Raw genomic sequence first — 26,553 nt, forward strand, 5'->3', positions numbered from 1 at the left:
AACGAATGACGTCAATTGGAAAATAATTAAAATGACACAAATCCTGTCCATAAACTTATAGTTAATAAATATGATGAGAAAAAAATAAAAGAAACATCATCGACAAGAAAGGAAAGGGATAATGATAATGACGAAACAACAGATTAGAAAATAAAATAATATATTTAAATACTTTTCACAATTAAATTCGTGCAATCATTCAAATAAAACAACGATATACGATGGTCTAAATCTCATACTTTCACGTATTTAGCACGAAGAGATCATAATTTCGACGCCAGAGGAAACCGCCTTCATGATCAACAACATTGGTAAATAATCCACTCGTATTTACACAATATACAAATTCTCACGTTTTGGAAAGTTTCATATATTCTTTTTTTAAATGACACTTTATATCACTGACGCTCTCACTTTGCTATGAAGGGCGTTAAATCGGGAAACTTGAAGCCTGAGAAGGGGCTGAAGTCGTTTCTGAAGTTCTGGAAGTTGTTTCTTCCTATCTGCCTGGCTCTTAAATGCCTGGCTGGAGGAGGTATCAACCCCGCGTTCAGATTGGCTGATGAGCTGGACTGCACTCCGCCCCTGTGCAGAAAGAAGCCACACTGAGCTGTGCAAACCTCGTCTCTCATTACAGCTTCTCTGGACCACTCCCGGAGAAGCTGGTTACAATCTGTCACCCTCAAAGATGCACATTGGCCCTGGAAGAATCACCCATTAAAAAAACTGATAATCCAACAAAAACCAAATTCAAAAACATAACATATTAATATCTTTAAGTTATGTAAAAGTTAATGGAACCTACCCCATCACTGTTGCATATACAGCTGGTACAAGGAGAGGGGAAGGCACTCTCTCCAACCTCCACATGTCTGTCGCCAATAATGCAGCCATTACTGGAACTTTCCCTCCAAGCATTCAAATTTATGGCTGGCAAACTCCTACAATCTACCCTAGGGTTCAAAAAGTTGGACGGAAGATCGAATGCTGCCCTCTGGATTTCTCCAGGGTGGTCCATATTGTCGCAGATCAATTTGGCCAGGGTGGATTTACGGATTTCTGCTAGTTGGTGCTCAGTAAAACGAACAGTCGGGTCAATATTCTCGTACCTGAAAATAAATGAATAAGAAACGTTAAATAAACGTTGACTTACACTTTGAACTGGTTTCTATGGCAATACTGACAGTTGTCATGACAACTGAGATAGTTGCCATGGAAATTGAAATGGTTGTCATGGAAACTTTAACGGTTGTCATGGTAACTGCAATGGTTTCCATGGCAATCATATTATACTTAGTTGTTAACTCATTTGATGGTCTTACCAAAATCTGTCGCATTTCCTGAGTTGTCTGAACTGTATGGCGATGATACAAGCGAATGTTGGCCCCACAAGACCACCCTGTAAAGGCCTCTCACTCATTCCACCAGGGAAAAGATCTATGTCGTCCACGGTGGCGTATATCCTCTTCAATCTTGCTATGACTTCTGGTGGAATCTCCCTGCTTAGATCGTCAAAAGTTGTAGCTCTCTTAAGGTTACAAAGTGCTCTGTAGTTGTTGTAAGAAGGTATACCGTGGTCTCTAGCTGCAGATAATTGAAAGTTAGAAAAAATACTGTTGTTAAATCATAATCATTACCTCTCTGTACATTCAATGCAACTAAATCAATGCCTGAGAATGGTATTTTTCTGTCTTCAAACAAATGGTTTGTAACTTCCCCAGTGATGAACTGATCCAAGGACTCCATGGGTGTTGAAATCAAACCTCTAGAAATTTCATCCACCATTCCAGTCTGTTGAAAAAAATACAATTGTAAAACACTGCTTAACCTTCAATAAAACAATGGTACCTACCTGCATTATCATATCAACCTTGAAAAACCCATCCCTCAACAAAATCGGTGGATCTACGACTTGATAGTGTTGGTTCATCCTAGGTATATGAGGTCTTAGAAGAGAATGTCCAATTCTGTATGCAGCAGCGGCAAATTCGTTAACTATGCTAGGATTACATTTGGGGTTGTATCCTTTGTAGTAACCCTGTGGCAAAAGCTTAAGACCGTATAGATTCATGGCATTCCAGCTCAGCACACGAGGTAAGAATTCGTTGTAGGTCATATGTTGGTTCTCAGCAATCAAGATTCTCCTAGCGTGTTCAAACACCTTTTCGTCGTCCCAATGAGGGTTGATCTCACGAAGTGCTTCGCAAAGTCTGTTGTGTTCACGAAGGAACAAAGTGTGGATAACCGTTAAACCAGGCTGTTCAGAAGCTCTTCCATCTCCGGCTATAAAGCAAAGTCCTGATGCTGATTTACATTCAGGATGAGAATCTGACTGTGGAAGGAGTTCCCTGCCTCTAACTGGGTGCTGTGTTGAGTTCATTCTTCCTCTTAATCCTTTCAGATTTTTAAGCACGCAAAGATTCTCTCCATAGACCTGCAAAATGCTTGTTACTTCTCTGAACGGAAGCAAAGTTTCTTAAAACTCACCTGAGAAGCGTCTAAGAATGCAGTGTTCTGATTGACCTGCTGTCTAGGCCCAAGAGACTGTTGTCCCGGTAAAGATCTCATGAAAGGAAAGCAAAGCCTCTGTCCAGATGTTATGTTAACTTCTGGATAATAGTGATCTCCTGGTGGCACAGGGAAAGGATTGCACTCAGGATGTACAGTCCTAGGACTGTCGCAAGATCTACAATTCGGTATAGATTCGTGGAAACCTATTTGAAATATCAGAATTAGTAAAAACCCTTCAAAAAACAACTGAGTGATATTCACCTTTATGAATTGGTGTCATTGTTAGATCGTGGTCAACAAACTGTGCAAACTGCATGGTTATCAAAGTGTATCTCGAATGTAGATTGCTTATATCGGGGTGTATTACTGAAGAAACAATTCTTGGTGATGGTAGAGGTTGTCCAGTAGCTCCTACCACTCTTGGTCTTGATATACCATCGTCGTAAACACTAGGAAGAAGCCTGCTGAAAGTCGTTAAACTTTTTCCCCAACTAGGGTTAGCGATGTTGTTGCAGTGACCTGTCATGGTTCTGAACGGAGTTGTTGGATCACATGGACCACTATCATCGCAAGTAGGGTCCTCCAAGAAAGATGCAGCTATCAGAGATGAAATGTCTACGTTCTGAAGTCCATTGGACAGATCGTCTCTTAAGAAGATGCTGTTGTCGAAAACTTGACGTTTCCTTCTATGGTTTCTACATTGAAAAAACCCTCATGAAAATTTGATCATCTTTAAAGATTGAAGTAGGACTTACAGTAACGAGTTAATGATTTCATTTGATGCAAATTCGAAAAGTAAAGATGTATTGGCGAGTTTCAGAGCTGCCCTGTTGGCTTTACTGAAAGAGGCAGCTGTGCCTACAGGAGATTTAGGATCTGCGCTGTGTCCTAAAAACAATAAGGTTACTTTTGTTCAAAATCGCTGAACAAATCGAACATACCTTCTTTCCAAGATTGGAACTCGATTTTCCTACGCTCTAAAACCTCCTGTTCAGCTTTGGACAAGGCATCCATCAGAATGTCATCAGACAGATCGGCCATATGGTCCATTTCCAGCCATGGTGTTAACTGTGGCATCGAGTAGTGGTCGCAAGATATTTTAGCATTTAGGTATAAATCTTCTTGGAAGAAAGCTTTAGGTTGAATTTTGTCCAAGTAGTCTGTATTGGCGCACAAGAGTCCAGCAATCGATGTTTTCTTGATCTCCGTCAGTTGATCTGTGGTGAGAGAGCTTGGAGGAAGATCATTTTCGTACCAGAACCGATCAGCTATTTTCAGTAGTATAAATTGTTGCTTCAGTAAATGACTGAGTGTTCTTCCGACAACAGCACCAGGCATAGGTTTCTCTAAGACCGCTCCCACCAAAAAGTCTACATCTTCAGGATCCCTAAAATGCCCATCAGTTAGTGCTACGAAACTTAAAAGATAAGTATTACTCTAGGAGCAAAAACTTACATATAAAGATACTTGAGAGCCTTGACATATTCCCTCTTCATACCCATCTTCTCCAAATCTTCAAATTTGTACTTCCTGGTAGCATTTCTAGCCGAGTTCAACCATGTTGTGTAACCTGGGAGTCCATGATCTCTTCCCATATGGATGAACAAGGAAGCTGTGTCCCAGTCAGACCTCAAATTGATGGCCATATGCAAGCTAGGTACTTGAGCCGGTGTTTTTATGAGCATATCAATCATTTCAGCGAAGTTTGACACTGTCTCGTTCATCTATACAAAGAAAAGCTGAGTCTGGGAGTTCAACAAACACTTGACACTATTTACCAATCTGACTGGCATCAAGGACATAAGAGCAGGTAGAGCACCAAGTGCTACAGCATTGTATATACCAGCTTTCTGGGAACTAGAGTACTTGGAGAACCTTCCATGACTTTTCAATTCCAAATCTGAGTTCACTATAGCTTCCTGCAACAAGAAAGGTCCAAAATAAGTATCGAAACAGGTTATATCCGAATTAAACAGGACCAAATACGGACCCTTGCTACTCACCTCTCCAAGAACGATGGGCAAGAACTCGCTGTAGGTGATATGCTGTATTTCTGCAGCTACAATCCTCCTAGCTTCGTAGAATATGACATCATCAGGCCAGTGACGGTTTAGCTTAGCCAGGTTCACAGCTATTCTGTTGTGCTCGCGCAATATAGCAGAGTACAAGGCGTTGGTTTGGCAGGAAAAGCATGAAGAGATGTTGACTAGGCCAGCGTCGTAAGTCCTCAACTTTGAGATCTGAGCTTCAGTGCTGCCGTATACTGCTGATGCGTCCAAGAATGCTGAGGCTAGGTTCATCTGGTTTCTGTACTCTGCAAAGAGGTAATATTGAGGTGATGATTTTTATGTAGATAATTAATTATATGTTGAGAATTGTTTTGTTGCTTACCAAAATTGCAGTTCTCCATCTCCATGGTGGGCAAGGTTCTCATGTATTCCCTGCACTGTTCTGCAGAAATTTTTCCGTAACATTCAGGGTGTTGATCTTTTGATTTGTCGCAGCAACGGGAGACCTTAAGGTTTCCGGTTCCTGCCAAGTCGTGAAGGAGGAACTCTCCCCAAGCACCAAGTAGAGCTGTGACTGACTCATGATTCTCTATCTGGGTATTTTGGATGGAACGAGCGACATCTAGAGCACTGGGAAGTGCATGGTTAGTGATTGACTGACGCGGTTTGGATATACCTGGAAAGAAGAATTGAGAAAGGTAAGAACTATTCTATTTTATGTTAGAGCTTAGGTTATGGAAACAATCGCCACTTGTGGCCTAACCCTGTTTCTTGCGAATGGTATGCTTTTTATTGAACAACATATCGTTTCATGATCTTTCCAATATATTAGATTCGATTAATTGCATAGGGTGTTTTTTTTTCGAGGTATATAACTTTAAGTTGGCATGGCTGTTCAAGATGGCGACCGATTTAACAGCTGTCAAGTGATTTATTCTCAGTTTGGTTTGGCAATTCATCATGACTAGACTCACGCCTGAACAACGCTTGCAAATAGTGCAATTTCATTTCGAAAATAATGGTTCTGTGCGTAATACGTATCGCGCACTACGTCCATTAGCGATGAAGCGCACTTCTGGATGAATGGCTACGTCAACAAACAAAACTGCAGCATTTGGAGTGAAGCTAATCCTCAAGTGTATTTCGAAACACCGTTACATCCGGAAAAACTGACTGTTTGGTGCGCTTTATGGGCTGGTGGAATCATTGTTCCGTACTTCTTCAAAAACGATGATGGCCAGAACGTTACAGTCAATGGCGATCGGTATAGAGCCATGATTACTAACTTTTTCATTCCTGAATTGAACAACTATGATGTCCAGGAGCGGTGGTTCCAACAAGACGGCGCAACATGTCACACAGCTCGTGCCACAATCGATTTATTGAAAGACACGTTTGGTGACCTCCTAATTTCACGTTTTTGACCTGTGAGTTGGCCTCCAAGATCTTGTGATTTAACACCGCTAGACTACTTTCTATGGGGCTATGTGAAGTCATTGGTCTATGCGGATAAGCCACAAACCCTTGACCATTTGGAAGACAACATTCGCCGTGCTATCGCCAATATACGGCCACAAATGTTGGAAAAAGTCATCGAAAATTGGACGTCCAGATTGGACTACATCCGAGCCAGCCGTGGCGGTCATATGCCAGAAATCATATTTAGAATGTAATGCCACAAGATTATCTTGCGGATAAATGAAATTCATGTCAATCGAATAATCCATCGTTGTTTTATTGCAATTTAAAGTTCTATAGCTCTAAAAAAATACCCTTTATTAAGGAGCCTTGGATTACTGCTTTCATTTTATGTTATGCTAAACAATTTCCAAAGAGATCTTTTATCATATTAGCAAATCTGTCAACATTGTTATTACTTCATGATGATTGCTCAAAAGGATGCTAGTTTAGCTGATCAGTTCCTGAACATTGCTCATTGCCTTCAGTACCAATATGCTTGGCTCTTATAGCAGAGTCCCTTTGTTTTATGTTATTACAACACTCCCAGGCCAGAAAAGAGCTTTTATTATTTTATTCTAAGTTCCTCAGGGTTGTATATGGATATGTTGAGCTTTATTTTGCACATATAGATAGAAAAAGGGCTTCTGTCTGCAAGAGAGTGAACTTTTCAACCGAATTATCATTCGTTTTTTTTTATTTTAAAGGAACCTGGAAGGTATTGAGCCTTATAGCTTGAAGCAATCTGTTTTTGATGCTTCACCGGATGAAATTTCGAACATTTAGAAGAACAGTTTTTCCTATTTAGTACATATCAAAGGTACCTAGCGAGTTTAAGGGAACTTAGCTTTAGTTATCCAATCAAAAGTTGGACCACTGTTTTAGTTGGTCTTAAGACGAGAAACCCTACAAAACGAACACAAACCAAACCACATCTTCCACAAGTTCCGTGTAGAAGTGTAGATAAAAGTCACTTTCTCTTCAACCAATCAAATCCCTATCGATTGCCGATTTCCTGTATAAGTTCAAAGTGAGAGAGAAAGGTCGACCAAACCGCTAAAAATATCGCATCAATACCCATCATTCGCACCGGCGTTGCAATTTTTGGCGCCCACGTCATCTACGGTCGTCCACGTTGGTACCGCTCAACGGCAGGAAACGCGAGTCGATCGCCAGCTTTCTCACTGGGTCATTGAGAGGGAAAGTAAGGCACGTGACCCGTCCTTTAAAAGGCAGATCAGAGCGGTCTGCGGTCGAAAACCCATAAACAATTGGATTGACATTCGCGGCGGTGACGTCACCGATGAGTTCGCCGGTACTTTCTCCGGACGCTGGGGGTTTGAGATATCTGGAGAACCGTAAAGTGTTTTGAGATGCTGTTGGTTGTGGCGTGTAGGAAAGTGTTGGTTTGCTCGAAACGATACCCCACATGACCAGGAAATTCTTGACAGTTGCCGAGATATCAATGTTACAATTTAGCTTCCTGTTTCTTCGGAGCTGAAAACCGACTTAACCACTTAAGGAATTTATGATACTAAGCGTGGTTACTCTTCAATCTCTTTGTGAAGGACCATTGAATCCATTCCATGCATTTTAAAGTTTTCTCAAGAAAAAGATCTTGAACCCAAAGTGATAACTTAGTAGGATGAAACCGGGTTTCTATGGAGATTCGTATTCTTAAAATCGATCGATCGGAAAATCAAACTAATGACCAATCGAAAATAGTTATTTATCCAACAAGAATATATTTGTTGCGTGATCTTTGGGACCACAGAATTGAATGTAGGTATACATCAAAATCATGCAATTTTTCTGAGATAAATGAGGCGTTTCATTGGGGATTCACGGCTTGGTTTGATTTTCAAGCTACTTGGCTTGAGCTTGACTTGATTTCAAGTCAAGTAGTAGTTTTTCGATCTGAAGTCAAGTATTCATTTATCAAGTACTTGAATCATATCAAGCATTTGAGTTTTGGCAGTATTATTGTGTAGTGAAAAATCAATGAAAAAATGATGAATTGAGAAGGAACCTTGCAAAAAATCCTTTCATTTATTGAACTTTTTGTATACAAGAACTGAAAATTTCAACTTTTTTCAAATAGAAACATAAATTAAATCACTATGAATCATAACAAAATGATGAATTGAGAAGGAACCTTGCAAAAAACCCTTTCATTTATTGAACTTTTTGTACACAAGAACTGAAAATTTCAACTTTTTTGAAATAGAAACATAAATTAAATCACTATAAATCATAACAAAATGAAAAATAATAGAAGCATAAAGTTTCTCAACGTTGAGAAACTTCCAGGCTTTATTTGATTTTATAATTTTCCATCCAGAATCTAAGTCACATGAGGCATCCTATAGATTTGTCGCCTAACCTATTGCAGGTTTTTGTAACTGTAAGAGCCGCTCTGGTAAATTGTCTTTCAACAGGAGCTGAAGATGCTGGCGTTTATAAAAAATCCTTGGCCATTTTGGCCAAGTTTGGAAAGATATTTCTGAAACTACCAAAATCTACCAATAGATTTTGAAGAAATTAGAGAAAACTACTAATAAAGTCACACTGGCGAATGCTTCAGTCTCTTGGCGCTCGAGGAATCCCCTTATTTAGTCTGAGCGCGCACGAGATTGCAGAAATATATGCCGTGCAACGCGTGCATATCAGGCTCAAGTAATATCAAGTAGCTTGATATCAAGTCAAGTAATACATATCTAAAATCAAGGAAAGTCAAGCTCAAGTATGTAATTTTTCACGAGCTTGATTTTCAAGTCAAATAGTTGGTTAAAATGTCAAGCTACTTGGCTTGATGAATCCCTACGTTCTATAGGCACTTAAAACCCAGTCTGTATATTTGGTCTATGATAATCTAAATCGAACCAACAATGGATATATCGATATATTTATACATATCTTGTTAACTTTTTATACCAGTATAAAAGAATCAGCTGTTCTGACCAATTCCGCAGATATAAAACCCAAAGCGTTCAGATCAAACTGCACTTTTCGATTGTGCTCGACCTGTCCAATCAACTTTTACTTCCGAATCAAGTTCAGTCCAAGATCTTGAATCATTAACAGGCAACATTCTTCGTGGAAATTTCACTCTTACCACAATCCAACAGTATCATCATATAAATCGGTATCATTAGCACCACTCAAACTGGTATCGCTTGACAAGAGAAAATTACAAATTATCTCTGTTCTTTCTCACTTTCGATTGCTATTGTGAAAAACATTGAGATAAGAGGTCTGAGTAGTATTGAACGGATTATGAGACTTTATCTTTGAAAGTTTTTAAATTTATATAAATCCGAATGTGGTGGACCATTGGTTCGTTAATATAGCCATAGGAAATGATTTAAAAATTGGCGATCCAATTGGAGATTCACTGAATCTGTTCAATAGATTTGATTGAAATTTTGTGTTCATAAAGCTTGTACAGGGTTTTCCAATAAGAGGTTTCATTTTGATCAATACAAGCTTCAACATCACATTCAAAATGTTAAAATTTACTACAAAAATGGTGAAAAATTTGCAGTCACAGTTCGCAAACCAAAGAACTTTTGAGCTTTCGTTAGAGATTCACGGCTTGGCTTGATATTCAAGAGACTTGACTCAAGCTCAAGTAGCTTGAGCTTGACTTGAAATCAACTCAAGTTCAAGTCAAGTAGAAGTTTTTCAATGTCAAGTCAACTATTTATTTATTGAGTACTTGACATTGAAAAACCACTACTTGACTTGAACTTGAGTTGATTTCAAGCAACTTGAGCTTGAGTCAAGTAGCTTGAATATCAAGCCAAGCTGTGAAAACCCGTCATTTTTTTTTAATGGAACACCCCCATTTGGTCTCAACTTTCCGATTACTCTAGCTGAACTGATTCCAAAAATGTATCATATGTTGATTCCAATTGGTACAGGGTGGACAAAAATACAATAGTTTTGTGTGTGCTCATAAAGTAACGCGTAACATTTTTTATTAGTTAAATTGACAATTATCAAAAATACTTATTGTCAAGCGGAAATTGGTTTGAATGTAACACCCTGTAGTTTGTTACATTTTTAGATTATTTTTAGATAATAAAAATTAGCTGTTTCCGAACATGTTTGGTATATGTGGTCTAGCAGACAGAATATGAAAGAAATTATTTCTTATTATTATACATTTTTATCAATCTAAAAATGTAACAAACTACAGGGTGTTACATTCAAACCAATTGCCGCAAAACAATAAGTATTTTTGATAATATTGTTAATTCAACTAATAAAAAATGTTACGCGTTACTTTATGAGCAGACACAAAACTATTGTCTTTTTATCCACCCTGTACCAATTGGAATCAACATGTAATACATTTTTGGAATCAGCTCAGCTAGAGTTATCGGAAAATTGAGACAAAATGGAGGTGTTCCATTTAAAAAAAATGACGGTGACTTTATTACTCGAAAGTAATTCACCCTGTATATTAGATTATTATTTTAAAATACGGTAAATTAAAATAAACAATTGACGTGTTTCAGGATTATTTCTTACAATGGTCTGTTCAGCTTAAAATGAATTTGTTCAGCTTAAAATGAATTTGTTCCATACTTTATGTATATTTGAACTAGGGAATTATAATTGTGAAGCCAAAAAGTGTTTGACGGGAGCAGTATCCGGGTGGGAGACCGCCAGTTACGCACATCACGTCTTCCTAATCTAAAAATCGGCGTCACGAATTTTTCTAGGTAAATTCTAAACGTAACTCGATGTTTAAAACAGATTTTTGCTCGTTTCGCGCTTCCAGCCTCACCATTGGCTGAAAAATCTCCTCTCAACGATCGCTCCGATAACAGCCAGTCTCGAAAACTTTCCCACACATATCCATCCGCCAGCCTGGCACGTGACCGTGGTTTCTAATTTCTCCGCACACAATCGACGTTCGACGCCGAAAAACTGGATATGAGAAACGAAGAAACTTGATGCTCGAGATGGAGTCATCACGCCGCGCCCTGACGCGTGCCTCACATCATCGTTTCGGCGAAGAAATCGAGACGAAAATCGAGTTTATGCAAATGACGTCGTCGATTCTGAACTAAACGAGGACGAGCGAAAGCGGTATTGTAAACAATGTACGTTCTCGGCCAGTTTTGGCGTTTACGACGAGAAAACGCTGTGAATTTGGCCAAAATTGCGGTAATTTCAATATTTCGTGGGGTCCCTAACAGAACCTTGAGGCACACCCTTCACAAAGTTCAAATCTGATAGAAATGCCGAAAGAAATCTAGAACGAACCAAATAAGTGCTATTTTCGCTGGAATTGATTTTTGAGGAGGGTGAACCTCAAGGTTCTGTTAGGGTCCCTATTAAATATGGAAATTCAATCTTCAGAATGATCAAATCAAGCGAAAATGCCAAATGAAATCTTGTACGAACACAAATGGGTCCGATTTTTGTTTGATTTGATATTTAAGAAGGGTGAGCCTCAAGGGTCTGTCAGGGTACTCCCGAAATATTGAATTTCCTGCAATATTCTTAATTTAAATTTCGAATGGCTCTTTAGTTTAGCTCGACCATAACAGAGCTATTTAAACAGCTAAATGAAGATTTTGCAGAAAATTCAGGTATCCCAACAGGCCCTTTTGGTGCTCCCTTCACAAGATAGAGGAAATGGAACCAATTCAGTTAGACCAAGTTCTTATTCTGATTATCGTTCTTGGTAGATTTTAACTTTAGATTGTTAGCTGCCCATTTGAATAATCAATTTCTGGCAATCTCTTTTGTTGACGCTATGTTATGTAGTTTTGTGGATGAAGATAAATCACAGAGCCGTTGGAAAGGCAAATTGATGAGATTTCAGGAAATTTAATATTTTGGGGGCATAAAAAAACCTTGAGGCTCAACCTTCACAAATCAAATTCTTTAAAAAATGGGGACTATTTCATACATTCAAGATTTGTCATGTGTTATATTTTTGCTTCATGTGATCTTGGGTTGGGTGCACCTCAAGGATCTATTAGAGTCCCCTCAAATTATTCAATTTCTTGCAATTTGTTAATTCAACGGATTGGTTAAATAACTCAACCTTTATAGTTGAATAGTATATCCAAATGTATTGATCTATACATCCGAATATGCCACATTGCTTTAAAAGTAAACTGTCAATATATAGTTCCTTCCAACTGGATGAGTATCGATGTACCAAATAGTTTATCAAACATGTTATGTCAAGAATATCTCTGCCTACAGGTTTACAATCCTTTTTGTGGGGGATCTACATATAAAAAACTTGGACAGCTGCTTCAGTAACTTTTGGGTTTGGGAAGAGCTCCTTTTAGTAACTTAACATGGTTTTACCACTTTGTTTTTTTCTCACCATTCATAGAAATCATGGGTTATCTAAAGTGAAAAGTCTCTTATAAGAGATAAGGATTCTTTGAACTTCAAACTTGTTCAAAGGACCATAGAATATTCTCTCACACCTTGCTCAAGGAATCTCCTGAACTAAACAACAAAACTTTTTCTGACGAAGATTGCCAACCATACCAGACGAAACGCAGCTTCGTACTGCTAACACACTTATCCACATTAATGCCTACGTGCATTACTTGCTTTCAACTAATCATTAACATTGACAACTACTGTCAACGCCCACACTGGCTTAACATGCCAGAATACCAACGAGAACTGCATACGAACATATCATTAAGCACAATTTTTTTTTCTCCAGTTCGTTCCACCACACTGGGTCAATGCTATTCCACTTTTCTCGCAGTTTACCTTGGTAGATCTAGCAGCATCTTTTCATTCTCGATTGTCTGTGTATTTATTAGACGGCTCTTTGAACCACCTCTTGCGTAAGAACGAAGATGTATTATTTACACGCTTATGCTTTTCATGGTGGTTGGATAACGGTTCCACATTTCGTTGAAATGTTAGATAACTGGGGCGATTTTGATCGATTCGAAAGGTTGGCAAGCGTGATGAAATCTATGATCCGACCCATCACGATCTATGGTCTGCCGACGTCGAAAAATCATGGTGCTAGGCACAGAGTAATGAACATAGACAGAGGGAGCATACGTCGTTTTCATTTGCTATCAAATTTGACAGATGGAGGAGAATCAAAACAAATATCATTGGCGTTACATTAACCTGAATGTACACAATATTAATACACTATACACAAAACTCGAAAAGTTTGAGATTCAAAGGCCCATTAATATTTATGAAGTAATCTTTACAGATAGCATTGATATAGTTCAAATATTGAATGAATTTTTGGAATGTTCAGATATTAAAATATAAGCAATATTTGTAAAATAGGTAAAATAGAAATTTAAAATGGATTCAACAGATTGATGAAAGATATAGAAGAATCTTGTTTATACAGTAGATACCTACTAACATTGGATGTTTGATCCCTCATATGAAAATAACCCAACCTTATCCTTTATTCTCTCTGGGTTTTTGAGGGTGGGAAAGTCAGAGAAAATAAGAAATCAATCAAACACAGAGTAAGCTACCAATCTGGGTACATGCTAAATGCGAACCCATTAAATCACCAATAAGTGATTTGAGAAGAAGAAGAAGAAGATTGGCGTTACATTCAGTAGGCAAAATCTAGCCAATTCGAGACCTGTTGATCTGGTTATTAGATTTTTTTGAATGAAATAGTTTTGGTCATTATTGGTCTTATGGTTAAGTTTAGTAATTTAACTCACCATCTGCGTACGTTGGAGGTAGATACCTCAAGAAGGGAGTGCCTCTGCTACCCCATCTAGGATGTCTTATGTTGTTGCATTCTCCGTTAGGCCTCCTGTATTTCCCAGGTGGGCAAGGTATTGGTTCTTGTGGTGCACACGAGTTCTTTTGTTTTCCATTCTGTCTAACCTCTTCCTCGATTTTTAGAGAGGTTTGCACGCCTAGTTTGATGTCCTCTGGAATGTCTTTAATGTACCTGCTGATGTTGAAAGACGAATCCGCCCAAGACGAGTCCAGTGACAGGCAGAAGAAGAAGAAGAACAGGGCAAACGTCAGGTGTCTGAAAGAAGAAGAACGTTTTGAGATTCTAGTGATCACAGAGTGTCAATTTTATGTTGAAATCTTTTGTGTAGTAAAGTATAACTAAGTAATATAGTTAGAGGACAAAAAAGACGCAGTTTTCTCTGGTATATAATTAAGATAAGAATCAAGAAGCGCTGGTAATGATGGCTAACGTGTTCTCTAGTTGCGTGAATAAAAAATGGAGGAAACAAACTCGATTAGAGAAGGATTATCTCCGAGAAGATGAGCAAATCCTTGACTTTTACCGTCTTCAGCGCTAAATTACACGCTTTGTCACAATCGCCTTGAATATTCAATAGTCAATAAATTCCTCGAACGATTGGCAATTCAAAAGTGGCATCCTCATTCTTCATCGTTCAATAAAAAAAATCTGACATTGCTTTGTTGCCCCTCTTCTACGATATCGTTTCTCTTCGAATTGAAGATACGCGGATCTGTGCGTTATCTTTAATTCCGTTTGATTTTTTGAGGTGGGAGGAGTTGAAAGATGATCTTAGCGCTGTCTAGTTTCGTATGATACCAACTGGTTTTTCTACTGTCGTTTTTGGGAGGTGTGCTAGCCTTAAGTTGGCAATTATGTTGGCTTCAATTATGACAGACACGTTTAGAAGAATGATGAATATAATTCTGACGCTTTTGTACGCTCGTCAGTAATAATAATTGTTGAATGAATTCTTTGAATATATCGAATAAAACGATGATTTCATCAACTGTAGAGTTTACAGAAAACGTCGTTACTTTATGCTTCAATTCTGACATTTTTCACACTGTACCTCAACTTGTCAGGTGTCAAACTGACATCTAATTTGATTATAGGGTTATGAATATCTGTGTTCACTAATTCTGACGTTAAATGTGTCATTTTTTCATAGAAGATGGTTGAGGTATTCATTCATTACACAGAGCCTCTTTTCCAGATTAATCTTATTTTGCATTCTCTTGAATAGAGCTTGATTTTTCCAGAACTCACTTCTTCGATGCTGTATTTTGATAGCATTATAACGGGTGTTCTTTTCGAGGTATATAACTTCAAGTTGGCATTACTGTTCAAGATGGCGACCGATTTAACAGCTGTCAAGTGATTTATTCTCAGTTTGGTTTGGCAATTCATCATGAATAGACTCACGCCTGAACAACGCTTGCAAATAGTGCAATTTTATTTCGAAAATAATGGTTCTGTGCGGAATTCGTATCGCGCACTACGTCCATTTTATTTTGTTTAGCGATGAAGCACACTTCTGGTTGAATGGCTACGTCAACAAACAAAACTGCCGCATTTGGAGTGAAGCTAATCCTCAAGTGTATGTCGAAACACCGTTTCATCCAGAAACACTGACTGTTTGGTGCGCTTTATGGACTGGTGGAATCATTGGTCTGTACTTCTTCAAAAACGATGATGGCCAGAAGGTTACAGTCAATGGTGATCGGTATAGAGCCATGATTACTAACTTTTTCATTCCTGAATTGAACAACCATGATGTCCAGGAGCTGTGGTTCCAACAAGACGGCGCAACATGTCACACAGCTCGTGTCACAATCGATTTATTGAAAGACAAGTTTGGTGCCCTCCTAATTTCACGTTTGGACCTGTGAATTGGCCTCCAAGATCTTGTGATTTAACACCGCTAGACTACTTTCTGTGGGGCTATGTAAAGTCATTGGTCTATGCGGATAAGCCAAAAACCCTTGACCATTTGGAAGACAACATTCGCCGTGTTATTGCCGATATACGACCACAAATGTTGGAAAAAGTCATCGAAAATTGGACTACATCCGAGCCAGCCGTGGCGGTCATATGCCAGAAATCATATTTAAAATGTAATGCCACAAGATTATCTTGCGGATAAATGAAATTCATGTCAATCGAATAATCCATCGTTGTTTTATTGCAATTTAAAATTCTATAGCTTTAAAAAAAAACACCCTTTACAACGCGTCAAAACGAAGCAGAAAGGTTGAAAGTTTTAGGTTACGATTTCCTGACGTTGACACACTCATTATTCTAGACATTGTCTCGAACCAAATGCGCTAATCGAAACAAACGTCTTGTCCAAACACATCTAACCACAATCAAATACCGTTATTTATGCATTCAATCCACAGATGCATCAAATATTGCATAATTCTAGAAACCGTAGATTATATGCAACGGTGAACAAGGACATTTGAATTTTCTCTGTTTGCTATGCAGATGACCAACTCCTTTCGTTTTCTGTAAGGAATTTGGGTTAATAACGTCCAAGGGTTATGAGGTTCATCATTTGTTGTCTTCAAGCACGAAGACTTATGATGATTGTTATATTGATCGTTACTTTGAGATTGAGCAATGTTTCGAGTAATAGCTAATCTTGGGTTAGTTGGCCTTCTGATGAATAAGCGTAGATTTGAATACTGGCATTCCAACTGATCTACGCTTGTGTTGCAAGTCCTAACCTAATTTAACCTCAACACGAATGTCAATAGGGCTGTCAAGCGTTCTGTCCTCAACGAAACATTTGTTGCCTTCATTTTTAGGTTAGAAGGCTTGATTACCCTAAGGAAAAAGTTCAAACGAACATCCTTAGCTTAAATTTCAGTGGATAAAACTACATAATATACAGTTAATCAAATGTCAGTAGAACTGTCAAAAACTTAGCTAACCTTAAGAATGACAATGAAAGAAGGAAGGTTGTGCTTTCTTTGGCAGATGAATCGTTCAGTCCTTGTAATTTCAATCATCCAGATAGATACCTACCAATTAGTAGAGAATACCAAAGACATATCTGAACTTTCTCTTATTGGAATCTGAGTGCACGTGGTGTTTGACAAAAACGAAGAATTTCCTCGTTTCTGTTAGGTAATGGAAAACAAGGAAGCAATTTCTTTTTTGCTGGTGTGATTGCGTTCTTCATGTGTGTTTGTAATTTGTAAACTGATTGATATGTACAGTCAACAAGGTATCGGGAATATGTAATTTATGAGGTGTGCCTCAGGAGATAGTTGTGGACAAATTGACTCAACTGTATTCTATACTCATGCGGAGTTTGAGTGGTAAAAGATCAAACTAAAATAAGTTCATATTCTCTTAATAAGTTCTTATTCTCTTTAAATGAATCATTTAATTTTTCAGATATGTCTTGTTTCAGACTCTTCATCTCTGTTTCGTATAAGAATGCTTCTTACTTCGCAACCATTTTCTGATGATCAATCAAAAAAACTTGTTGATAATAAATGAAAGGACCATAACGCATACTTGCGTAAATTTTGAAGGTTGATATCTATTAAAAACTCTCAGTAAAGTTGAGTTGATTGATTACAATGGATGAGTAAATCTAAAATCCAATTTGTGAAATTCCAATTCAAACAGATAGAAATAAGACACCATAAAAAAATGTAGCACTCTTCAATCAATTCACATCTTGCCCAACAAGACCATTCTTCCAATTAAATGAATTCACTTGACAACCATTAGACTAATTTGAACAGAACAGGTTGTGTTTTGGATCAGATCCAAAGAATTTGCTTTGATTTAAACTCTAAGGCGTTATGAGACAACATCCATTTAAGTCTTGTTACCAGATCAAGGTCCGATACACGTTTTTTTTTTTGTAATTGACCTGTTTGTGTCTGAACGTTCTAAAAATAACTTATGTGCCAGTAGGTTTCTTGCATAATTTTGAATAGGAAAGAGCCCTTGAAATATTGTTCCTTGTTTCGGTTTTATCTTAGATTTATAATTGACTTTTTTTTTGTTGTTCCCTAATTAAACTGAATACCTGGAAGTTAACGCAAATATCTTGAAAAGAATGTTGTCGAATGACGAAATATACCTCAACACACATTGAATTGAGTCACTACATTGAAACCATTTGTGGTTTTATGAACTGTGAACTGAGAAATGAAGATGCCCTGAGTCATCTCAATTAAGTCAGACGTTGTTGTGACTTCCCAATCACTCTATCTGAATCAATTAGTGGCTTTAATTGCTACCGTAACCATTCATCGATTGATTGTTAATTACTTTTGTCTTCAGACAATGAGAAGGTTCCCAGATTTGAACACTGATCTCACGAGATGAGAAAATATTGATTTTTAATGACAGCTTACTTGGAAAATAGGAATTTTCATTTTATTCTAGTGTAATTGGTACTTTCAGTTGGGCATCCTGTAGAGAAACGTCAGTGTAGGCCAATCGTAGCCCTTCTCTCACTTAGAATCTATTGTGATTGGTTGATGGTTCTGTGACATTTCAGTGTTGCCAACCTAATTGTTGAGGTGATAATCGTTCATCTGTCATTGAGATTGGGAATAAACATCAAGTTATTACTGCGGAATTATAGGTCCAATAAATTCTTTGCTAATTTCTCCATCATCAACGTGAATCATTCAGATTGAGCAATATATTTCAGGTTATCCTATATGAAGAACTGTTATTTACAGCATCTAATTAAAATCCAATAAAAGTGTCGTTCAGTGAAAGCAAACTGGGCATTCTAGTCGTTCAATATAATTTTTTATAATCAACTAATTTGTTCCTATCTGTATACTTTTATTGATTCTACGACTACAACCGTTGATTTCAACGAACTGGTCTTAATAACGATTCCAATGAAAGTGAATCAAGGAACCAATACGATTTATGAATTATTAAAAAATGAGTATCTTAGGTTATGCAATGGAATTGTGAGTGATGTTATAAAATAAGAAATTAGTGGAAGCAGGAATCTTAATGGGAAACAATGAATTCATTAGCATCAAAAGTACATCAGGTTACAACTGTGTAAATTTTATGGGCCATTATTATTTCTTCTATTTCTTGATTAATTATTACATACTAAAAACAACAACAAAAAGAAAGTAACATTTTTCTATTCACAAATTATTTTGCACTGTTCCAAAGATTTAGGTGGAGTGAAATTGATGGAATTCATTAATTCAACACAATATTTCAAATAGTCAACAAAAAAAGGAGTCACGAGACTAAAAACTTCAAAATTGAATTGCTAGGTTTCTATTTGTACATTGTGTAGATTGCCATGAAGAAATGCATGTTATAAAAATCTCATCGTAACACTTAATTTCATGGCGTCTTAAAGTACAACCATCAATTACGAAGTGCATCTTTCATTAAAAAATTTTATAGCCGCTGTAAAACCAACACAAAGATCACTGACACATAATTGCATTCTGCATCTGAAGAAATATCAGTCTGATTGCTAAGCTAGACGAAAATAATTTCAGTTATTAACTATTGATCTTCAGATTAGTGGCCATGGGCGTAGATTAGTATTTTTCTTTTGAACGTAGGTGAAAGTATTTGTTACGATTTGGTCACATTGAAAATATCATGGCATCTACTTCTATTGTTTTATTCGTCTTATTCTGATGTTAAAAATATTTTTCTGAAAAGAGAATCCGAAGTTATTTAGAATATCGAGTTACTCTTTTGAAAGAGGAACTTTAATACTTATTTTTCTGTTTAAGATGCTCGATAATATACCTTTTCAGACCCTTTAAGGACTAAGTGGGATTTTTATAACTTATATAAAATGTTAGGTATTTAATATAATTTTCAATATAAATCTAACATACTTTTCGACATATAAGATGCTTTTTAATTTGTGAGATATAATAAATTTTGAAATGTATCTAAGCTCCTTGCTACTCTTTGTCAAACCTTAAAAGGAACTACTCAAGATACAGTAACTTAGATATAATGTAGCTACGTTTTTCTCTTCAAAGCACATATTGAATTCAGTAGCAATTTCTCCTTTCTATATTCAATTTTGGATGAAAAATATACTCTTGAAGCTTTTAGCTAAATATGGAGATAGCATATTTCTTAAATTCCAGGTGGATTATAATGCTAAAAGCATAAATCCAGAGTCGAGTAACAATCTACGACCTAGAAACCTCTGAAGATGCTTACCGCAGCAGTAAGCGAAACGTCAGGTGAATAACCTACTAGACCAAGGTTGAAAATTCCGAAATTTTCCAATTCTGTCGAGGTAGATCGTTGCTTCGCCTAAATAAACCTCTCGAAACAACAGGTTAGGGGCCCATTTCAATTTGTGTGATAAATCATAAAACCATACGTCCATCGCACTTCCCTGATACGGCTATGTTGGTGCAAGCGAAAATAAACAACCTCAGACCAATTTAGATATATTTCAATACCGGATGAACCAATGCATTACCAGCTACAAATTTAGGAAGAGAAAGTGGAAAGTGCCAAGGCCACGTAAACATATAATGAAACAATTACATGTGGTAGTTCGCTCACCTGTTAGTAATTACAGTTTTTGTTGGTCTTCGTTATTTGTATTTCTGTGGCTGTCGATTTTGTTCACAGATCTTTAAAATCTCATACTGCATTTTTTTCAAACGTGTTGAATGGAGATTATTGGATATTAAATGTTGAATTATGAGAAAACGAGTCATATAATTAGTATTAATTACAGACAGACTATAAAACCTCAGTAGAATGGATTTAAATGAGTTGAATAGGTAAACCCAAACCATTTATTACTCTGTTTGAAAAATTGAACAACGTATTCTCATTATTACATTGCAAACAGATGAAGAGAACTTTCTTCATCGTTATACATCAATAACAACTCAAAATTGAGAAACAACAGTTGCTTTATCGGAGAAGAAAGGAAAGATTACTGATTATTAAATCATCTTCAATAATCTGAGAACTAGTTTGACTCAAGCCGGCAATGTAATTAACGTTTTTCTGTGAATAGATCCGGGTGTTATTTTGGAGTCAGATAATACCGGATCTTCCTCTCATGTGACTCCCTCAAGGTCCCTTCTGAGGAAGGTTGATGATCCAGACAGACAAAAAATCAAATGACTAATTTCTCGAGAATTTAACTAACGTTTTGGCAAATCCTCATATCGAAATGTTGGCAGAATTGAATAAACGTCAACACGAAACCAATCAAAACCAGCGAAATTCCGCAAAACCCCCACGATTGGCCGAAATTGACGTTTCTCAGAAGTGTTGCCAATCTGTTGTCGTCGTAAACGAGAATTACATAAATTAGATTTCACTGGACCCTCGTAAAATTGTTGGTACGATCGACGATAAGAAAAATATGCGGGTATGCAGGAAGTAGTCGAATTGGAAATTCACGAGAGTTACGAAACTTTTTGATATGAGTGTAAGCAGATAGGTCAGTTGCACAATTTGAAACCCAGATACGTTGTTTACTGATGTGCAGGGGTTTTTAAACGTTATAATTTGGCTTTGTCAATGATGGTATTATTTATTTGGTTCAGGTGATTATTATTAATGGTATCCACATTTTCTAGGTTAATTTTTACTCGCTTCTACAGAGTCGTTTTCGAATTGTAAATAGAGAGTTGATTGAATGATTGATTTCGATTGACTCATGAATGAGTTGAGGTTAAAATTGATTCTGTCCGGCCGACTGCCGTTGACAATAACTCTTGAATAAGATGTGCTAGAGATGTGAAAATTTTAGTGTAGGTTAGGGTTTTGAATATCTCGATGAAATAAATATCTTTCTCTTGTATCAGTCTGATTCTAATCTAAAGAATATAGTTTTATTTGAAAGGAATTACTGCTTGTTTCTCTTTGCCTAATTTTAGAAAGCTCTAAACAAACAAGTCCTCCATTTGTGTTTATAGATTTTCCTCTATCATAAATCTTTAACCAATCAGAATAATTATGGATATTCTTTCCTGTTCTATGATGAAACGAAAAAGAAAGCACATGACTATTTTTGGACTGTCAAGTACCGCACAAGTTCGTGACTCAGTGAGCCTACTCTCATTTTCACTGACGTGAAAAGGTAGACAAACAAGTTAGTCGAAAACACTTTCGCTTGAGAGCTCGAGAACAATAATTCAAACACGTTCACGAAAATAGTGAAGAAGTGGGTTAGGTAAACAAGCGATGTGTAGAGGGTTGCACAATTCAAGGATGTCAATGTTAATGCTCACCTTTTTTTTTAGAGATTCCAACGATCGAATAAGACGGTAAAACGCCTTCTTGGAATAGAAATTAATATTTTTCTCTGTGGTTTCTATGGAAATACAGCTATTTTCTTAAAAGGCGCCACCAGCGGAAGAAAAGGGAAGTATCGAGTCCCCAAAATCATTTTTAATCTGTGGAGACACCATTTTTTTTCAACATTTTGATTTGATTGAACATTTCGATGTTGACACAAAGGAGTATCATCATAGAAATAGCGATGAATCATAGAGGATGAAGAAGAATTGATGCATCAGGTTCATAGAAAAAATCAATTTATGCCCAGAACAAATTTTTTAACACACGAAATTCAAATGAAATCTTTTTGATAGATCCTCGAATATCGAAATTTGATGCTTATTCTTTAAAGAATAGAATAGAACCATAGAATATATTAAACGTCGAAGGTACATAACCTAAATTCACATTGTTGTATCAGCTGATGGATCATAGAGACGTGAGACTTCTCCATAACAAAGAAACCAATTTTTAAAATTAATAATAAAAATACATAATTGGATAGCAGGTGGCACACAAATTGGGCTTTTTACCCTTCAAACCCCTCAAGGGCACTCCTATCAACCTACACCTGGTTAGATACTTGACTTCTGACATCAGATTAAGAAGAAACTGACTCACAGAATTCTTGTTAATCCTGCAATCCTCTAATAAAGACACGTGATGGAATTTAGCGTTAATATTTGTACGTTAGCAATGTAAACACTAATTTCAATAATTGCAAGTAGGTAGATAAGATCATAAATGATTAAAGGTTATTTTAGAGTATGTGAGAATTGCCTAGATAAAGTTGATTAGTAGGTAGGTTGGAAGATGATGGATATGGGTGAGAACCAGGATGTTGACATTCGAAATTTAAGGTATACAGGGTGTTTTTCGAACAGGAAGTCTTATTTCCTCAAAAGAATTCTGTCATATACATTAAGTATCTAAATAATTTGTAACATTGAGAAAAAGTCGACTGGAGTCGTATCAGGAGAATAAGGTGGCTGTTCAATAATATTTCTGAGTTTTTGGCTGAAATTTGACATCGTCGTGGAAATCCACGAGTATGCTTTCCTTGAAATTGATAGTTTTGAAAAATTTGACATTTTTATCACTACAAAGTAATTTATTTGGAAGTAAATCAAATTTACACATGAATAATGAAGAAACATAAACAACCACATCAAATTAAAAGGAATTTCTGTTCATTTCAACGATAGAGAAAGTGAAAATATTACACATACCTACATTTTCGTAAACTCCAATGATCAAACAAACTACCAAAGTCACACATCAATAAATTTTCGAGATTTTAATTAGAGAAGAAGCAAAAAATGAAAATTACAAGGTGGAGATTCAAATACAAGAGCAAGCGACGAACTCGACTGGAACTTGTTATATACAAAAAAAGACTCGAAGACAAAGAATAGTCAAATAACAGTCTAACGCTTGACATATTTCGGTGATCTATGTGATGAAATGATTGAGTAATACTGGGTGTTTAATTATCTAGTTTTGCGAAAGTTCACTTGCAACATGGATGCATGACTTTGTTAGGGATTTCAGAGATATGCAAATTTCGTTATTTCTGCTATCTAAATTCTTGAGAAAAATCTTGAAATAAATGTCACGCTACGTTGTTCGAAGTTATTCGTTTTTGTTCCGTACATATTTCTGGAAAAATCGTATTAACTGGAATTGTTATACAGGGTAGTCCAGATTTTTGTTCAATAATTTTGGCGTTAGTTAGAATATCTTCTTCATGGAAAAAAATGCGTATAAACAAGCTTCGTTTTGAAAATACAGGCTGTTAAAGTTTGAAAAAAATCAGGTTTTTCCTTATAACTTGAATTTATTATTTTTATTCTGAACGAGTTGGAGTAATAGGCATTTAAATTTTAGGGCATATTGTACTCGGAGTATTTTCAATATTTTCATGTTTTTCTTGAGTTGCTACAATGTCTCAGTGGCGTAGTCCCGGGGTTATTGTGTCCTAAGTCGCCACTAACCTCTACGCCAATGAAGATATAGGCTATTAGAGCCATTTCCTGATTTTTTCGACTTGTCTTCACAAAAAAGTACCCTTAAAAGCCTTCAGGACGTTCTTTTTCCGAGAAAAATGATTTCAGTGTTATCGGGTTTTTCTCAAAAACGGTACGTTCTAGCAGCATTTAAGAAGGATAACTTTTTTGTGGAGGAAAGTTAGGAAAACTAGGAAATGGCTGTAAATGGCCTCTATTGTCATTGGCGTAGTCGTTAGGGGCGACTGAAGATATGATACTCCGAAAACTACGCCCCTGAGGTATTATAGGGCTTTTGAATTAACTTGTCTATAATATTTACAAGGAATGATGTATTAAGAATTTTACAATCCCAAGATCATAATCTTCAGCTATGAGGACCAATGCCGTATAGTAATCGATTTTTCTACCAAATTCTGAACGAAAAAGGTTTTGTGTTAATATCTCATTCGTTAACTACGAGATTAGAAAAAAAAGATGAGATTTGAAAATATTATGGTAAAAGTATATAAGTGAATCCTTAAAGCAGTTCCAACGAGTATGCAGTTGTTCTAAAGGCAAGTTTAGACGAGTAAGCAGTTTTTGAACTGTCGTTCCCTGAACAGATAATAATAATAAAGTTTATTTCATAAATAAAATAAAGATAGTTCTATATTTTTGTGGTCAAATTCAAAAATATTCGACTGTCTTTGAACATGATAACTCACGAATGGAAAGACTTATAGAAACTTGAAATTATTAGGGTAGGTTCAGATCACAAATGCTGCGGTGAAGTTCATTAATAAGCCAAATTCTACTAGGGGTTCCGCTAGTATGGCCTTTCGAAATTTCGTTTTCCTACTTATTTCAAAACTACGACTTTGAAACAGATGAAATTTTGCATTTAGATGTAGAATGGCAACTTAAAGCTTCATGCAAAAGATTTTAATCAAAATCATGAAAGATTTTATAAGGGTATAAAAAAACAAAATTTCTCTAACAAAAAATCGGGCTAGGTAAAAATATAGTTTTGTATAAGTAAGGTAATCACTTGAATGTTCAGCAGGATCTTATCCTCAAAACTTTTCATCGATATATAATAACCAATAGCAATCATTATGAATAGCATCTCATGAACAGTAAACAGTACTGTGATCTCTAATTGGCGCAAGAATTAACAACGGAGACTTCAACGATGGATCAGACGCCAAACAAACCCAGGAGACTTCAACGTTACACCAAGCGAGTAAAACCCCAAAAAAACCCAACAAAAAAACACTCTTACCTCAGTAGCATCCCCATGGCGTTCCACTACACTCCAGAAATCTCTCTCTCTCGAAAAATAAACAACGAAAAACCACCTTTCAAAACCACCGCATTACAGCCAAATCGATCATCCGACTCGAAGGACCAACACTCCCGATCGCGTAAAAGAAAGAGCTCGTCTCCGTGACGTTCTGAGCGTCCGCGAAACTGCTGGTGCACTGACCACTGCAAAGACGACGTTCACACGGCTCGCCGAAACCGAGATGATGCAGGGACGTGAATTGAGTTGCTGAAGGAAGAGAAAGCAGTGCTGTGTGCTGTGCGATCGAGCTGTTGCCAGTACGCTGCCCGTGATGGTGAGCGGTTTCGTAGGTTGTGAAGAGCACCAGGTGGCCGTTGTCCTCTTGTAGGCTCGCCTTGGCGCCGGAGGTGGTGGAAAAGCGCCAAGGAAACAAGTTTCGGGATCACGTGAGATGGTCACGGGGTTTTCTGGGAGTCTAGTCGGGAAAAAAATACCCTTGAGATGGGTCGAGAAGAATTGAATAATTTTTTTTTTTTTGGGTTGGTAGGGGGATTATTGCGTTGGTTCTTCGTCGATTGGAGTATTGTTCGTAATTTCATAATTTTGTGGAATATTGGAGTCCAAAATTTATTTTGTTGAAGTTTCATCCTTTGATTTTAGCCTTCGCCAAATTCTCTAACTTTTAGGAGGATCAATGCAGTATAACAACAAATTTTTGTACTGAATTTATCGCAAATTAATCCTATTAGATCTAGAATTCGTTCGATGAATTTCAAAGACTAAAAGACACGAAATTATATTGAAGGATAATTTATTTTATCTAAGAAACTACCAACTCTTAAATAAAACACAAAAAATGTGGGTATTACTTGTGGACCAACAGACGTTGCCTTACCAGAAAAAAACATTGGTTTCGTTTATATGCCATTATTTATTCGGATAATAAATATAAAGAACATCCAATCATATCAAACTTAATTACAATGAACACTCAATTTTCAATTCTTTACATAGGCGTACAACTTTGCTTCCGCCGTTTTTTTCCGAAATTCGAGGCTTTATTGTGTAATAATTGGTTATACATTTATAATTCAAAGTATTGTCCATCGCTGGCCACTACTTTCCCCCATATTTCGGGCAGCGTACGAATCCCGCGTTGAAAAAACTGGTCATCTTTTGAAGCGATCCACGAATCGATCCAATTTTTACTTCTTCATAAGACCGGAAATGCTGGTCAACCAGGACGTGTGC

General features: G+C 36.9%; 1 protein-coding gene across 1 annotated transcript; it reads right to left on the reverse strand.

Annotated features, from left to right (window-relative positions):
- Positions 1 to 143: 143 nt before the first annotated feature.
- On the reverse strand, positions 144 to 25,667 carry LOC123682954. The gene is made up of 15 exons (XM_045621810.1): positions 25,300 to 25,667; positions 13,685 to 14,004; positions 4,903 to 5,196; positions 4,515 to 4,825; positions 4,290 to 4,430; positions 3,967 to 4,235; positions 3,453 to 3,898; positions 3,267 to 3,399; positions 2,773 to 3,206; positions 2,488 to 2,714; positions 1,853 to 2,434; positions 1,638 to 1,791; positions 1,323 to 1,584; positions 806 to 1,109; positions 144 to 701 (listed from the first exon to the last, which is right to left on the reverse strand). The coding sequence occupies exons 1-15, from the start codon at positions 25,314 to 25,316 to the stop codon at positions 411 to 413; spliced, it is 4,185 nt and encodes a 1,394-aa protein (XP_045477766.1). The 5' UTR covers positions 25,317 to 25,667; the 3' UTR covers positions 144 to 410.
- Between the last annotated feature and the right edge of the window lie 886 nt (positions 25,668 to 26,553).

The sequence above is a fragment of the Harmonia axyridis genome, chromosome 6 (genome assembly GCF_914767665.1).
Source record: "Harmonia axyridis chromosome 6, icHarAxyr1.1, whole genome shotgun sequence".
NCBI lineage: Eukaryota > Metazoa > Arthropoda > Insecta > Coleoptera > Coccinellidae > Harmonia > Harmonia axyridis.

Bases quoted from the DNA above. Each gene is read 5' to 3' on its own strand.
- LOC123682954 (XM_045621810.1), bottom strand. The intron at 5,197-13,684 runs GTGAGTTAAATT...TCTTCTTTCCAG, and splicing joins ACCTCCAACGTACGCAGATG to GTATATCCAAACCGCGTCAG. The intron at 4,826-4,902 runs GTAAGCAACAAA...ACCTCTTTGCAG, and splicing joins GATGGAGAACTGCAATTTTG to AGTACAGAAACCAGATGAAC.